The following is a 16,557-nucleotide window of genomic DNA, read 5'->3' as shown; positions in this document are numbered from 1 at the left end:
TAGCCTCTCGCGAAAACCCTTGCGGAGAGTTAAAGAAATCAGCGCATGTAAGTACATTGGAGGCCATTCGGCCTGGGCTAGAGACGGGAAGTGGAGTCGACCTGGACCGGCACGAAATTGGGGGCCACGGAGCGGCAAGAAGGCACCGGAGAGGCTCGGGGTGAAGGGAGCAAGCTGACCAGCACGAATTCGGGGGCCACATAGTGGCGGGAAGGCACCGGAGAGGCTCGGCGGGGGAGGGTACTCATCGCAGCTGACCAGGAAGGCACCTCACTTGGAACTCTACTGCGCATGCGCGGCCATTTCAGCGACGTCAAGAACATCAGTTTTTTCCCCCGCGCATGCGCAAAAGGCCTGGCTCCTTTTTTCAGTGCAGACCGCAGGCTCCAATCCCCGAGGCGACTAGCCATGCTGCATGACTGCAGATTAGAGGCCAAATATCGGGGAAACTTCGGAGATTTTTTTCTGGAGCATCTATTTACCTAATTAAGCGGCACAACTCAGGCAATATGCCAGAAAATGGGCTTGAGGAAAATTGAGCCCTATATTTCTCCTGGACTCCCAGTTACAGCAGTATGAAAATCAGTACCATCCTACAACAAAAGGCCAAATTACAGTTCACATAAAGAATATGTATATTATTTCCCCCATAATAAGTTTAGCATATTGTTCAAGCAATTCTGTTCCCTTTTAATTGTTAATTCTGAATAGTCCCATTTACTTTGAGGACTATAATCCTCAAAACCAAGTGCACATTGCCCCATGCAGTTTCATAAAACATTAGCTATGCATTACAACAGTTGAATTAAATACCACCCAAAACACACACATTTGATAGGATATCAATATCTTTCACACTGTTGTACTTTAAATGATTTTTCTTTGATTTTTACTCCTCTAATGGATGTAAAATGACTAAGCAGTTCAATTTAAATTTAAATTAGGACAGAAAAGCTGCACTTTTTCAGTTTTCATTTAACTAATTAAAGTACTATTCAAACACCATCCGATAAGCATTTATGCTCAGTTTCATCATGGAAAGTATCTGGACGAGGAACTAATTCTATCTTTTTGCATTGTATCGCTTGTAATGCAAGATCCCACTTGCTTCCTTTTTTCTTGAACTGTTGCCTTTTTGCTTTGCTGTACTGAGAGTGTTCTACTTGGTCCTGGTCTTCTGCCACAGAATCAATTCCCAGTTTTTGAATGATGAGCATGAGAAGCTCAAACTGTTTCTGCACTGCTGCTGAAATGTCCTTCAACCTGCAGATTTAACAATGTAAAAGGAATCAGCATAGAAAAGTATAATTTCATTGAAATACAGTCAGAATTTATGATAGGTGATTATGGACCTATATTTCTGTTTCTCCAGTTGTAATTCAAGCTTTTCGAGATCAATTGCATCACTGTCCATTTCAGAATATGTGTGAGGGTTTTGCGATCCTGAAAATCCTTGGAACAGAGTCTGTAAAAAGGAACAATTTTGACCAATAAATTCTGTTTGCACTCCACATTTCTGTAAAAACTATAAACTGCATTGATACCCAAAATGCATTCTCACTTGGTTTGCAAGCCAATAAAAACTTTCACCAGGTGAACAGTACAACAGATTTTTCAATGCTAGTCATTTTATTTGAACAGCATATTGCATCATTATTTTGGACTAATAAGTTCAGTGGAATTTTATTGTAATCAATAAATTACAATGGACAAAAATAATGCTTAAAACTTGCAACTTCATGTTAACCTTATGCATAATTGCTAAGAATGGAAACTGCTCTATAAACATATTTCATTCAGGCGAAGCAGCAGTTTGTGTTTCAGATTTAATTCTTGCTTGACCTGTACACAGTAATAGGAGGCATAGAAACATAGAAAATAGATGCAGGAATAGGCCATTCGGCCCTTCGAGCCTGCACCAGCATTCAATAAGATCATGGCTGATCATTCACCTCAGTACCCCTTTCCTGCTTTCTCTCCATACCTCTTGATCCCTTTAGCTGTAAGGGCCATATCTAACTCCCTCTTGAATATATCCAATGAACTGGCATCAACAACTCTCTGCGGTAGGGAATTCCACAGATTAACAACTCTGAGTGAAGAAGTTTCTCCTCATCTCAGTCCTAAATGGCTTACCCCTTATCCTTAGACTGTGTCCCCTGGTTCTGGACTTCCCCAACATCGGGAATATTCTTCCTGCATCTAACCTGTCCAGTCCCATCAGAATTTTATATGCTTCTATGAGATCCCTTCTCATCCTTGTGAACTCCAGTGAATACACGCCCAGTTGATCCAGTCTCTCCTCATATGTCAGTCCTGCCATCCCGGGAATCAGTCTGGTGAACCTTCGCTGCGCTCCTTCAATAGCAAGAATGTCCTTCCTCAGATTAGGAGACCAAAACTGAACACAATATTCCAGGTGAGGCCTCACTAAGGCCCTGTACAACTGCAGTAAGACCTCCCTGCTCCTATACTCAAATTCTCTAGCTATGAAGACAAACATGCCATTTGCCTTCTTCACCACCTGCTGTACCTGCATACCAACCTTCAATGACTGATGTACCATGACACCCAGATCTCATTGCACCTCCCCTTTTCCTAATCTGTCACCATTCAGCAGAAGATGGGCTGAGGCAGGGACAGGTGAGATTATGGAAGTGGAAATAGGTCGTCGTGTGATGGAGAAGATATTGGGTCGGAAGTTCAGCTCAAAATCAAATAGGACATAAGGGGCCAAAAATTGCGGCCTCTCCGGGTGCACACGCACCCAAAGAGGCCTCACAAATGCTGGTTCTCAGAGCCTGATGCGTTTTTTCCAATCTGTCAAATTTTGCATGCATCCCCCCAGAAAAGACATCCGCGGGGCAGAGATTGGGCTATTGCCCAACTCTTGCCCAGCAAATGTCCTTCAAACTTTTACACCTGGTAAAAGCAGGAGTATAGCCTAATTTATCAGCATAATAGTTTTATAACATAGAAAAATGAAATGTAATCAATAATGTTTATATTAAACACCCTGCCCATTAAGGTAAATTTATTTTTAACCCTATTAAAACACACACAAAAAAAATCAAAACAATATTTTCTTTTCTAAAACATTTAACTACTTAAAATTTAAATTAATTTTAAGTATGTGAGGTGCTTTTTTATGTTTTGTTTTGTTTTTGGGGGGTATTCTCATTGATAGTAATGGGAGCTCGTACAAATGGAGTTCCCATTATTATCAATGAGAAAAGTAGATGTTCATTGGTAGTCCAGGTCCACGTGATCCTAGGATACGAATACATACCTGAAAGACTTGTTCCCATGCACTGGACTGCGAAACAAGGCCTCCGACCACAATCCTCCGGGACCATCAGGTATTTTTGAAAAATAATTTCCGGTCGGAGGCTTTCGCCCGAAGGAAGCCTCCAACCTCAATCTTCCCCCATTTAATTAAGAGCAGGAGTTGGCAGTACAGCTCATTAAGTCTTTAGAGATTGCGAATAGTATAGTTCAACCTCAGCCAAGTGGCCAGGAAAGGAATTTGTGGTGGTGGCCAAAGACAATGGCTTCAGTCTTCCCATTATTTAATTGGAGGAAATTTCTGCTTATCCGATACTAGATGTCAGCCAAGCAGCATTTATATAGCACCGTATCACTTCACTCTGTACGTGAAATGCTTTTAGACATTTCAATGAGTTACTCTAAAATATAACGACTGGTGTTACATTAGATATTCAGTACTAATTTTTCACAAATGATGATGGGTTTGCGTACTAATTCAGTAAAATCCAATGTCTATCAGAAATAGTAACGCTTGTTAACTGAGAATTTTCCCAGATGCACCTCAGTGGCATACACCAATTCCAATTCCTAAACAGTAAAACAGCATTCAGGCCTAAGGAAGAGGCATATAAATTGGCCAGAAAAAGCAGCAAACCTGAGAACTGGGAGAAATTTAGAATTCAGCAGAGGCGAACAAAGAGTTTAATTAAGAGGGGGAAAATAGAGTACGAGAAGAAGCTTGCCGGGAACATAAAAACTGACTGCAAAAGCTTCCATAGATATGTGAAGAGAAAAAGATTAGTGAAGACAAACGTAGGTCCCTTGCAGTCGGATTCAGGTGAATTTATAATGGGGAACAAAGAAATGGCAGACTAGTTGAACAAATACTTTGGTTCTGTCTTCATGAAGGAAGACACAAATAACCTTCCGGAAGTACTAGGGGACCGAGGGTCTAGTGAGAAGGAGGAACTGAAAGATATCCTTATTAGGCAGGAAATTGTGTTGGGGAAATTGATGGGATTGAAAGCCGATAAATCCCCGGGGCCTGATAGTCTGCATCCCAGAGTAACAGAAACATAGAAACATAGAAAGTAGGTGCAGAAGTAGGCCATCCGGCCCTTCGAGCCTGCACACCATTCAATAATATCATGGCTTATCATTCCTTCAGTACCCCGTTCCTGCTTTCTCTCCATGCCCCTTGATCCCTTTAGCCGCAAGGGCCATATCTAACTCCCTCTTGAATATATCCAATGAACTGGCATCAACAACTCTCTGTGGTAGGGAATTTCATAGGTTAACAACTCTCTGAGTGAAGAAGTTTCTCCTCATTTCAGTCCTAAATGGCTTACCCCTTATCCTTAGACTATGTCCCCTGGTTCTGGACTTCCCCAACATCGGGAACATTTTTCCTGGATCTAACCTGTCTAGTCCCGTCAGAATTTTATATGTTTCTATGAGATCCCCCCTCATCCTTTGAAACTCCAGTGAATACAGGCCCAGTCGATCCAGTCTCTCCTTGTATGTCAGTCCTGCCATCCCAGGAATCAGTCTGGTGAACCTTCGCTGCACTCCCTCAACAGCAAGAACGTCCTTCCTCAGATTAAGAGACCAAAACTGAACACAATATTCCAGGTGGGGCCTCACCAAGGCCCTGTAATACTGCAGTAAGACTTCCCTGCTCCTATACTCAAATCCCCTTGTTATGAAGGCCAACATACCATTTGCCTTCTTCACCGCCTGCTGTACTGAAAGCCAACCTTCAATGACTGATGAATCATGACACCCAGGTCTCGCTGCACCTTCCCTTTTCCTAATCTGCCACCATTCAGATAATATCCTGCCTTCGTGTTTTTGCCCCCAAAGTGGATAACCTCATATTTATCCACATTATACTGCATCTGTCATATATTTGCCCATTCGCTTAACCTGTCCAAATCCCCCTGCAGCCTCTTAGCGTCCTCCTCATAGCTCACACCGCCACCCAGTTTAGTGTCATCTGCAAACGTGGAGATATTACACTCAATTCCATCATCTAAAACATTAATATATATTGTAAAGAGCTGGGGTCCCAGCACTGAGCCCTGTGGCCTGAGTCCACTAGTCACTGCCTGCCATTCTGAAAAGGACCCGTTTATCCCGATTCTCTGCTTCCTGTCTGCCAACCAGTTCTCTATCCACATCAATATATTTCCCCCAATACCATATGCTTTGATTTTGCACACCAATCTCTTGTGTGGGACCTAACATCCACCATCCATCAGCGACATGGTAATGAGGCCGAGCCCTCAAAATGAGCCAGGCCTCTCACTGGCACTATCATTGGGCTGACCAGTGTATTCCGCCAGTCAGTCACCCAATAATTAATATCCACCCTTATTTGCTTTGATATGGTCATTTCTTCCAATGAAATATTGCAAAACTCAGTCTAGTTTCTCTCACCCTCACAAAAAATATATTCAAGGTTTAGAAGGAAACAGAAGATTTCAATTGATCCCATCCTGGAACACAGATTTACATTTATGTTGTGAGGAACATTAGGGCTACAAAAAGAAAAAAATAATTTATATAGCACTTTTCACAACCACCGGACGTCTCAAAGTGCTTTACAGTCAATTAAGTACTTTTGGAGTGTAGTCACTGTTGTAATGTGGAAAAAAAGTGTAAGAACCCGCTCTGATTAGTTTCATGTAACTGCTGGCCTGCATGGCTTAATATGTCTGTATGCCCAAAGAGTGGCCAGTTTTGAGTAACAAAGACATTTAAGTCTGCCATTTAAGTCAACAAAGACAGCATTGGACAACTTCTTAGTTTAATCTTTCTTAAGAATTTATTTTTCAGACTTTGGCTGTGCAATTTTTAAAATTTACAATAAATGTTCATAGTCTATGTCAGCTGCTATATTTATTGTCTTATTGATTTCTCTTATGTTGTGCACCATATAACCTTGTACATTGGAAATATCAAGGGAAGTTATTCATTGTATGTGAAAAGCACAGAAAAAATGCATTGATACATTACTAATGTGCATGATTATTAATGCACTGATAATCCTAAAATACCCATATGTGCTCCTTCCTTGCAATGTACATAAAAACAACTAATATTTCATTAGTATTAGGCAGTCCCTCCTATCGAGGATGACCCGCTTCCACACCAAAAAGGGATGGGTTCACAGGTGTTTCAATGTGGGACCTGACATTCTAGGCCCCGAACTACATGTTAAAGGGTGGAAGATCCTGTGCATGGATTCTTTTAACATGGGGTGGCCGTTGCACACCAGCCACCACATGGGCTTGACAGAGCTAGGTCTTGATCCAGTGGCAAGGGTTAACCAAGACGACTGGAGACCAAGCTCTGCTGCACGGACCTAGTGCGCACACATGCTCCTACTCTTCATAGATCGCAGTGTGGGTTGGCCTTAACAATATTACTAAATAGAGTTAATGGATTTTTTTGAATAAGCTTTGTATTAGTTGTGACAAATTTTGACGTCTTCATATGAACAATGATGGACAGGTAATGACCCTCTGGTCCATCGAGCCTGCCCTGGAAAATTGCGATATCTTGAGTATCACAATATATACATATCACCCCACCTGAAACCCTGTGATCTCCTGAACAAAAACAGATTAAAAAACAACCCAAGCCAATTTGGGAAAGAAAATCTGTTAAATTCCTCTCCAACCCATCTAGCGGAACAAAACTAGTCCAGATCATCACTCCGGCCCTGAATTCCCTGCGTTATCTACCTTCTGTAAGAGGAAATCTCCGGTCCAGCTCTCGCATGAAGCAATTCAGCGAATCAGCATCCACCGCACGAGATGGCAGCTTGTTCCAGAGGACCGCTATTCTCTGGGAAAAGAACCACCTCCTGAATCTATCGCACATCTGGCCTTATACAACTTAAATTTGTGGCCCCTGGTCCTCCATAACCTATTTAATTGAAACAAACTGTCAACTGGAACACAATCTATTCCCTTCATTATCTTTTAAAACTCAATCGGATCATCTCTCAGCCTACACTTCTCTAAATGTCGAGTCCCAATTTGTTTTAGCCTATCTTGATAACTAAGGTGCTTTAAACTGGTAATTTAATCTCAGGCCCTCCCTTGCACCCTTTCAAAGCCTCAATATCACCCACCATGTGAGGAGACCAAAAATGGACACAGTGTTATGCCTTGTCTAGAATGCCCAAATCTCTTTTTATCTCCACCTTCTTTAATGCTTTTCCTTGAAGGGTGTATGAATGTTGAGCATTTGCCCTGCCTACGTGCATAACACGGCACTCATCTAAGTTGTGCATAATTTTCTAGTCATGCGCCCAATCTCCCAACACATTGCTATCCACTTGAAGCAAATGACCACCATCTACAGTCCTAACACCCACACAGATCTTGGTATCAGCTGTAAATTTGCAGGGCCTACATCCAGATCATTAATAAAAACAGTAACGAACAACGGTCCCAACACCAATCCCTGTGGGACACCACTGGTGTCTCCAAACAGATCCAAATTCATCTATAACTCCTTTTTGCCTATATCCTGCCAGTCAGTTCTCAATCCGCTTACCATTAATACCAGAGGCTTCGATCTGATAAAGCTTTTTGGAAGTCTATGTAGACAATGTTTACTGGACTTCCCTCATCCACAAACTCTGTAACTTGTTTAAAAAATACAATTAGATTTTTAAGACATGATTTCCTTTTTATGAAGCCCTGCTGGGTGTCCCAAACCACCCTGTGTCCAATAGGGAAAATTATTATCTTTTGTAATGCATTTCTGAAATGATTAGAGTTAAAATGGAACTATCATCCTTATTAAACTTCAAAATGGAGAATGGTGACAAGGGCAAGGAAATTGGTCCTAGTTGCGGGAGTAAAGTAGGTGATCATGAATCGGCAACTCGTTTTACGTCCCATCTGATTTTCTTTTCCATATACTTCACAAAGAGAAACCAATTGAATGGAATAAAAATCAGAAGAGTTCTGTAATAGTTGGGAAATCAACTTTGCTAGATTACCACTGATGCTGTGAAGATGAAAATTTATGCCATTGTCATTAGCTGTAGCATTTAGAACATTAGTGTGTTAAGTAACAGAATTAACCAATCTAACCAATATCACATTATATCCCTCAATTCTTTCACCTGTCCAGTGTAAGGTCAATAACTTTGTCACAGTCTTTCACATACTTACCCCAAACATAAATCCACTTGGTTTGTTAGGATATACTGTTGTTTTCTCTTGGTCAACTTGGTTAAGAAACCAATAAGGAAGTTTCTCCTCTAAACTGGTATGAAGAGAAATCTACAGGAATAGAATTGATTTATTAGAAATGTTTTCATGGTAATGTTACATTTCTCCCCTCTTCAGAAAGCTTGAACATCTTCACTGAATTATAAAGACTAACCTGCATTGCAATCCTTTTTAAGGATGCAGTTCTCTGGATTTCAGCAATGTCTCCCACAGCTAAACCAATCTAAATTAAAAACAAAAGATACCTCAGAAATTGTTTGCTTCATGAATGTCAAATGAACAGACTCTCTTATCAATGTTTGTATTTGCAGATACTGGCCATATATCAACTTTCCCAGTTTCGATAGGAGTCTCACTAATGAGATTACAACTTATGCCTTCACTTTCTTCACAATTTTTCCTTTACCTTTGCTGCAGAGTGAGACAAATCAAAATGATAGAGTGGCGGAATTTATACCACAGAAGGAGGCCACTTGGCCAATGGTGCTTGTGCCAATGCTAGCACTTCAACTGGAGCTATCTACTCTAATCCCATGTCCCTGTCCTTCTGATATATTATTTTATATTATTCATTTTCAAATACTTATCTACTTCCCTTTTAAATTACGTTATAGACTATGGGTAGAGTTTCAGTTCGACTGTGTGGTTTAAAATTGGCCAAACCAGCGCAGAAGATCGAGGAATTTCAAGCGCAAGTTTTTATCCAATGCAAATTTAGTTTCCGTAATTGTATGCGCTAGTTTAAAAAATGACACGACAGAGCCGGCCCCGCCCACAAGAGTGGCCACACTCCCAGATCAAATGAATTCCCATTGTGAGTATCCGCTAATTGCGCCTGTTTATGGATCTTTGAGGAGCTCTTAAAATTAAGTTGATTTTTTAGGAGCAAGACCACTAATAGGCACCTTTTTAAATATTAAAAAATATTTAATTGACTAGGAAACTGATTAATGTACACCAATGATACGAATACATTTTTTGTATAGTTTTTTTTAAAGTCTTTTTCAATTATTTGAAATCAAGTTATTCATGGGTGATGGACTAGACACCAACATTCCCTACAAGATACATCTCTGCTGGTCCTGCACAGCCAACTAAAAGGGCTGGAAAGTCTGCGGGAAGAAACTCACCAGCCTATAAAATTGCATGGCTCGGAAGCCATCACCAACAATCTGTGGGAACAGTCCTCAGTACAAGGTTTGTGGCTGCCAGGGCTCAGAACCGAGGGTGAGAATGTGGTCATGGAAGGTGATGGGAAGCCAAGAGAAGGAGGGGACCAAGGTGTCCCTAAAGGGCCCAGAGGAACTTGGCCCACGTGAAACCTTACAAAAAAAATTAAAACTGCCATTCTGGCTCTGGCTCCTGTTCCTGGCACAGTTCACCAGGCGGAAAAGCTACCCTTGCTCTCCTGTGCAGGTGTCATGTAAAAATAGCAGTCATGCATTGATTACATCATTATCTCGATCTACCTATTTACAAAGGGCCCTTTCAAGTGGGTGTCTTTGCTCTCTGCAATTTAAAATTGCAGTTGGATAAATCAGGGTGGAAGCACTGTGGGTAAGCTTCCCACTGCATTTATTTTAAGTCTTTCTGCCTGGTTTTTGCCAGGTTAAAATTTCACATTCTTTCACTGTTAAGCCTATCAACATCTTTCATAATTTTTAAATCTATATTAAAGCTACCCAAACTTCTTTGCTCCCATGATTAAAGCCCCAATTTTTAAACCTTCTTTCATAACTTCAACCACTTATTCCGGATATTCAAAGCTATTCAATCTTAGCTCTAATATCATTCCTATATTGGTATGCCCAGGACTGCATGCAATACCTCATTTGTGGCTGAACCAATACTTGGAATGTAGCCTAACCAACGTCTTGCACAAAATTTAACATCACTTCTTTGCTTTTATATTCAGTGTTCCTATGTATAAGACCTAGAATTCCATTTGGGATCTGACAGAAACAAAAACCTTTCACTGTGTTTAAGAGTCTCCAAGTTAAACTATTTAGAAAACTACACCCGCTTATACGATTTATGTTTGGCTAATATAGAGTGCACATGCTCTTCCTATATTCCACTCACCCAAGTCCAGAGAACTTGGGCACAGATTGGCAGAGCACAGAGGTACCTGTTGCAATTTAGCCAATATGCAACATTGCAGCACTAATAAACTACCCACTACATGTTCAGCTGTTACCATACTGCCCATTGCACCATTGATTTCCATGGTTATCTGCATCAACTGAGTAAAATCCAACTCTCAATGATAGGATTACACCTTCCAGGTCCAATAGTGAACCAGGCCAGCTCGTCAATCATTAGAAGTGCCTTGCAGTACTGCAGACCAGCCGAGTTTAGATAAATGCATTATCAAATCGACAACAGAGATTGGAATTAGGTTTGAGACTCCATCATGTGATGTGTAATCTGCAGGCCACCTCACCCCCTGAAGAGACCTCTTATCTCCCTGCCACTTTTTGATTTGCATTGACATTTTTAAAGATCTATGTAGCTGTATCCCCAATTCTCTATGTTCCTCCAATCTGTTAACAGTTTTATTCTTTAGCATGCACTTCCTTTCACTTTTTTACAAAATGTACAACTTTACCATTTCTCCGCATTTATTTATCATCTATCTGCTCATTACACTAATCTGTATGTCCTCCTGCAATGTTTTGCATGCTTCTTCACAATTTTGAAATGCTATCTAATTTAGTATCAGCATCAAACTTTGGTATTGTTCCTCATTTATCTATTAGTCAAACAGGACCTGCCCTTTCCAAATGCATGCTGACTGTCCTTGATTAAATCTTGCTTTTCTAAGTATTCACTGGTGTATCTCACATTATAAACTTTAGCGATATAATTTTGCTAAGTTGCATTTCTAAAATGGAGAATCACAAGTGGGGAGTGTATATTGGGAATTTCAATGTATGCTTCCAACTCTGTGGATGAAGCTCCATGCCAGAAGTGTGGTTTTATAAAATTATCCTTTAGACGTTTACTCACAACCGAGGTACGATGCAATGGTGTATAATTTTGCTGGCATTTCTGGGTCGGTTGAGGACTAATTGATAGTGATTGCTGTGATTAGTTAACAACTCCATTATTACAACATTTCCCACATTACAACAGTGACAACACTCCAAAAGTACTTTATTGGCTGTAAAGCGCTTCGAGACATGGTCGTGAAAGGTGCTATATAAATCCAAGTCTTTCTTTGTTATCATTGAATCATTTGACTACCAGGGTGCTGTGGTCTATTTTCATCTAGCTATTCCTATGGGTTTTTTTTCTCTTTATTGAACAGGGATGCAATATTTGCCACCTTCCAGTCCTTCAGCATAATTTTAATTTCTTAGTTCCCAAAAGGATGTTATGAAGATGGATTATCCTAGCATTGAAAACAATAATGAAAACTGTTAAAACTGTGGCTCTCTCAGTAGCAGAATATCCTTTAATTATGGATCAGTAGCATTTGCAGCTTTTTCTACAAAGACAGAAATTTAAAAAATAAAATCATAATGGACTGTAAATGGAAAATGGAGAGAAAATAAGAGATAGAGAAAATATATTGATGCCTTGGTTGTACTGCACTGATGGGAACACTGATGGTAATTTTAACTTTGATCATCAGACAAAATCAGGTGAGAGGTGTGGAATTCCCTGCTGCAGAGAGTTGTTGATGCCAGTTCACTGGATATATTCAAGAGGGAGTTAGATATGGCTCCTACGGTTAAGGGGATCAAGGGGTATGGAGAGAAAGCAAGAAAGGGACACTGAAGGAACGATCAGCCATGATCTTATTGAATGGTGGTGCAGGCTCGAAGGGCCGAATGGCCTACTCCTGCACGTATTTTTCTATGTTTCTTTCTATGTTTCTATTTAAATTAAATTTATGTAATACCCTATCACATCTCTGAGCAGCATCTCAAATTGTTGCATACAAATCACTTTTAAAATGCAATCACTGGTACAATCACTGTGCTTATGTGAGAAAATCTACACATAAAACTTACCAGTAAATTCATGAGGAGGATTGGTATAAGCAACATAAAAATAGTTAGCATTATAAAGGTCAGGAAAGGGTACGGCATCCTGTTTTCGTTATATGGAACAAAAAAGTTCTCATTGTAGTTAAGATCACCCAACATCATTGCAAATATCTTCATCACAGAAAGAACAGGAGTCCCAAATGCCAACTGAAAAGAGAAAATGGATTATCACAGTATCCTGTCAATTGATTTTAAATGAATATTTCAAATATTCTTGCTTCAGAAAGTGTGTTTTCTACATTAAAAGGAACTATGTAAATGCAAGTTCTTTTTGCATCTAAAACTGACAAATAATAATTGATAAATATTATGCAATATGTATGTGTCTGGGTATGTCTAGATGTACCCCACATTCTGATGATGATCTGCCATTTATAGAAGGAACTATTGTAAACTATTGTTTAACATTTTGGACAATGTTTCTGAACCCAAAGTAGCATACGTTTTCAAATTTTAAATAACAAATGTTGATATATTTATTCACTAATGATTGCTCATAGATAGTAAATATACTGAGGAGGATGGTGCATGGTCCAAACATCTTTTTCCAGCAGAAGTTGTCATATGTGCTGTAAGAGCATCCATTTATGTTTTGGAAATAAACTGAATCAGTATTTGTGATCTGGACTGCTGGACAATGTAATTTAGAGATTAATACAAAAGCAAAATACTGCGGATGCTGGAATCTGAAATTAAAAACAGAAAATGCTGGATATACTCAGTAGGTCAGGCAGCAGCTGTGGAGAGAGATGATGAAAGGTTATTGCCCTGAAATGTTAACTCTGTTTTTCTCTCCATAGATGCTGCATGACCTGTTGAGTATGTCCAGCAGTTTCTGTTTTTATTAGTAATGTAATTTAGAATTGTAATTTAATCAGCAATCAGAGCATTGAGCTAGGGTCAAACAGGGGGACACACTTAGCTACTCCCTGACGTTGTCCTCACCTCCCTTCAGCTGTCAGGTTTCCCGAGGCCTGGTAAACCCAGCTGGCCACTGTTATACCTGCTTTGCAGGTTTAACAATCAGAGGCTGCCTAGAAGGAGAAGGGCTGCAGATGCATAGGAACACCATCATCTCCAATTTCCCCTCCAAGACACACACCACCCTGACTTGGAAATATATCGTTGTTCCTTCATTATCGCTGGGTCAAAATCCTGGAACTCCCTCCCTAACAGCACTGTGGGAGTACCTTCACCACACAGACTGCAAGGGTTAAAGAAGGCGGCTCACCACCACTTTCTCAAGGGCAATTAGGGATGGGGCTCTAAATGCTGGCCTAGCCAGTGATGCCCACATTCCATGAATGAATAAAAAAACCAGGAGCTTCTCATCTCACTTAAAGACTATGAATCTCCCTGAATCCCTAACTCCCAACAATTGGTGGTGGTTGGGTTAAAACTTTTAAAATCTCAAACCCGACCCCAACCCACTTCCAACCCGTCCATTTCCACATTTAATGGAGGCGGTACAAGGGGAGGGCAGCCAACCCGCTCCCAGGAGGTGGGTTGGCAATTTAAATATTTAATGAGGCTGCCCCCGGCTCCACCCCGTCCCCCCCACTACCACCCCAACAACCCACCCTATACACCCCCGTCCCTCCACCCCACCCCATACACCACCACACCAGATCGGGAATGAGCGGGCGACTTACCTTCGGCTATGGTCTGCTCTGAAGTGCTCCCTGCCTGACAGGATGCCAAGTCTGTCAAGTCTTCCAGGCAGGGAATCTGTCAAAGCAAAACTACGCATGTTGTGGAGTCAAAACTCCCACCTCCGTACCCCATCCCTGTCAACATTCAGCCCAATGTTATTCCAAAGAAAATCCAGCTATTCTTGAGTAAACTTCATGTATTTTAATTTAATATAAAAACGCCACCTTTCTACCTGTGGTATCTGTCAGTAGAATACATTCCTGACAAATAGTCATTTAAATGTACTGCCATCAAAGGAAAAGATTTGATGCTGTAGAAGTAATGTGAAAAATGTGGGAAGTTTTAATGCCAATCTGATGGAAAATCCAGCACTATGACAACATAGCAACATAAATATAATAGGAATCCATAAGAAAACTGCATAAAAAGTAATAAGATCTGCTGAGATCTGCGAAAGGGCATTCTCCTTTCTCTGCTATAAAACAGTGTAGTGTTTTCTGCTTCTCATTGCACCAAGGCTACCATTAATGTAGTTATTTGTAATAAGTGTTAAGTAAAAATAAGAAAAAAGCATACTTATATTACATTTTCTCTGCAGGATTCATGGTATTCCACAACAGTATAGCAAATATTTATAAAAACACATTTCTGTAACTGGTGCCAAAATGCAGAAAATGTAAAATTATATCCAAAATTGCATGTCAAGACTAACTGAGCACTTTGAACAATTCCTCAATGTTGGCCAAATAATACTGGGGGACTTACTTGATGTCAAAATATCCTGTTGGTGCATTTACATTAATTTATCTATAGCTCGGATCCTGCCCACTGCCACTCAAGTGATCAAAAATAATGCTTTATATTTTCTTTATACTTGACTATGAACTCCTAACAGTGGGGCACTTACCTCCTCATATAAAAGAATGTAGAAGGTCAATCCAAAAGCCATGATAAGGAAGAAAAACAGAAGCATAATACGAATCAAGGTCCTCAGAATCTCCCCAAACATTACCACATAGATTCCACAAATATCGAATCTGAACAATAGACACAAATACAACCGTAAAAGCCTGTACCATGTCTATGAAAATTACCATAACATTTAACTTTGTGTATTTTCTTTGGTTCAGGAATACCATGGTGATTTACATTGTTTGTTGCAGTCCAAAACAACTTTCTGCTACCGAGAGCTACCGGGTCTCAATTCTCCCTGGCTTCCAGCACTGAAATTATTTTTTACAGAAATGTAAACATTCGCCTAAGCTTTCCGGCCCCGTCACTTCAGTTTTCTCATGGAAAGAGGGAGCCAGAAATGTACTCTGGGCTGTGCTTTGCTGTGTCCCTGCTTCCCTCCTTTACTGGGAGGCTGCTCCTTTGATACAACAAGCACTTTGCCCTTTTGTAAAAGGCCGCATGCAAACCACATAGAAATAGGGAAAACAGGGCCTCCTCCATTTTTCTCGCCCTATGTCCTTATTGAACACTGGGTGCAGGGCTACTTGTTGGGCTTTGCTTTAAAAGGAAAATATTTGACAAACAGACATTTAAATGTACCTAGATTGTTTTCCTGGGTTGGCAGAGAGGGCCTCAGTGGAGCAATGGAAGCGGAGTCTGTGCAATTGCTCTCAAAGCATGATGAGCGCAGGCCCTTCGGGAGGAGAAGAAATTTGAAGCATAGCTGCTTATTCCTCCCTCTGTAGTAAATCCCTAAGCCTACCACAGCAAATCCCGGCTGAGAGTCTGCAGTGACTTCCCTGGTGGAGGCCATGTGAACCCAGCTCTGTGTGCAAATGACCCAGGGGTCAGAAGTAGAGACACGGTCAGGAGGACCTTTCTAAGGCAGGCAGAAGTCCCTCCCCACCATAGATGTCCCAAAAAGGAAAGCCTAGGCCATTGTTTCGACCTCAGTCTTTCTTAACTAAAATAAATATCTTAAATTAAATAGAGTGCACTAAATTCATTACGGCACGATTTTGGGCACATAACTGATGGCATACATCCTGTGCAATTCCCAAACCAGGAAGCCGAAGGTCATCCTGAATTGAGCCTTGGATCTCATTGTGATAAGCAAAGCAGGCTGCCTCTGGAGGCACGATAGGTGCAGGCACCTCGTTCTGACCACGTGGCCGAACGTAGCCTTCAGTTAGGTCATGGGAGGGGAGGAGAACGCGAGGTAGGCCAAGCACAAGCTGGCAGTGGCCCACAGTAATGCTGTGGGGCATTTCTGCTCTTCTTGGCCCCACATTAAGGAAAGTATGAAAAAAATACTTAGACCCTGATTTTAAAGTGAGGACGGGAACAGAGCATGTGATCCCTGAAATGGATGG

At 40.8% G+C, this 16,557-nt stretch overlaps 1 protein-coding gene across 1 annotated transcript in view; it reads right to left on the bottom strand.

Moving 5' to 3' along the window:
* Positions 1-586: 586 nt before the first annotated feature.
* trpa1b (transient receptor potential cation channel, subfamily A, member 1b) overlaps positions 587-16,557 on the bottom strand; it is a 165,934-nt gene continuing 149,963 nt past the window's right edge. The window contains exons 22-27 of the mRNA XM_070884159.1: positions 15,138-15,267; positions 12,542-12,724; positions 8,677-8,745; positions 8,463-8,573; positions 1,353-1,465; positions 587-1,263 (exon numbers count right to left, since the gene is read on the bottom strand). Coding sequence (XP_070740260.1) covers positions 996-1,263; positions 1,353-1,465; positions 8,463-8,573; positions 8,677-8,745; positions 12,542-12,724; positions 15,138-15,267 — 874 coding nt within the window. The 3' untranslated portion in view covers positions 587-995. The remainder of the gene's footprint in view (positions 1,264-1,352; positions 1,466-8,462; positions 8,574-8,676; positions 8,746-12,541; positions 12,725-15,137; positions 15,268-16,557) is intronic.

Source organism: Pristiophorus japonicus, chromosome 1 (genome assembly GCF_044704955.1).
Source record: "Pristiophorus japonicus isolate sPriJap1 chromosome 1, sPriJap1.hap1, whole genome shotgun sequence".
Classification (NCBI taxonomy): domain Eukaryota; kingdom Metazoa; phylum Chordata; class Chondrichthyes; family Pristiophoridae; genus Pristiophorus; species Pristiophorus japonicus.
The sequence above is the reverse complement of the archived record's forward strand: the minus strand, read 5'-3'. Positions and strand labels throughout refer to the sequence as shown.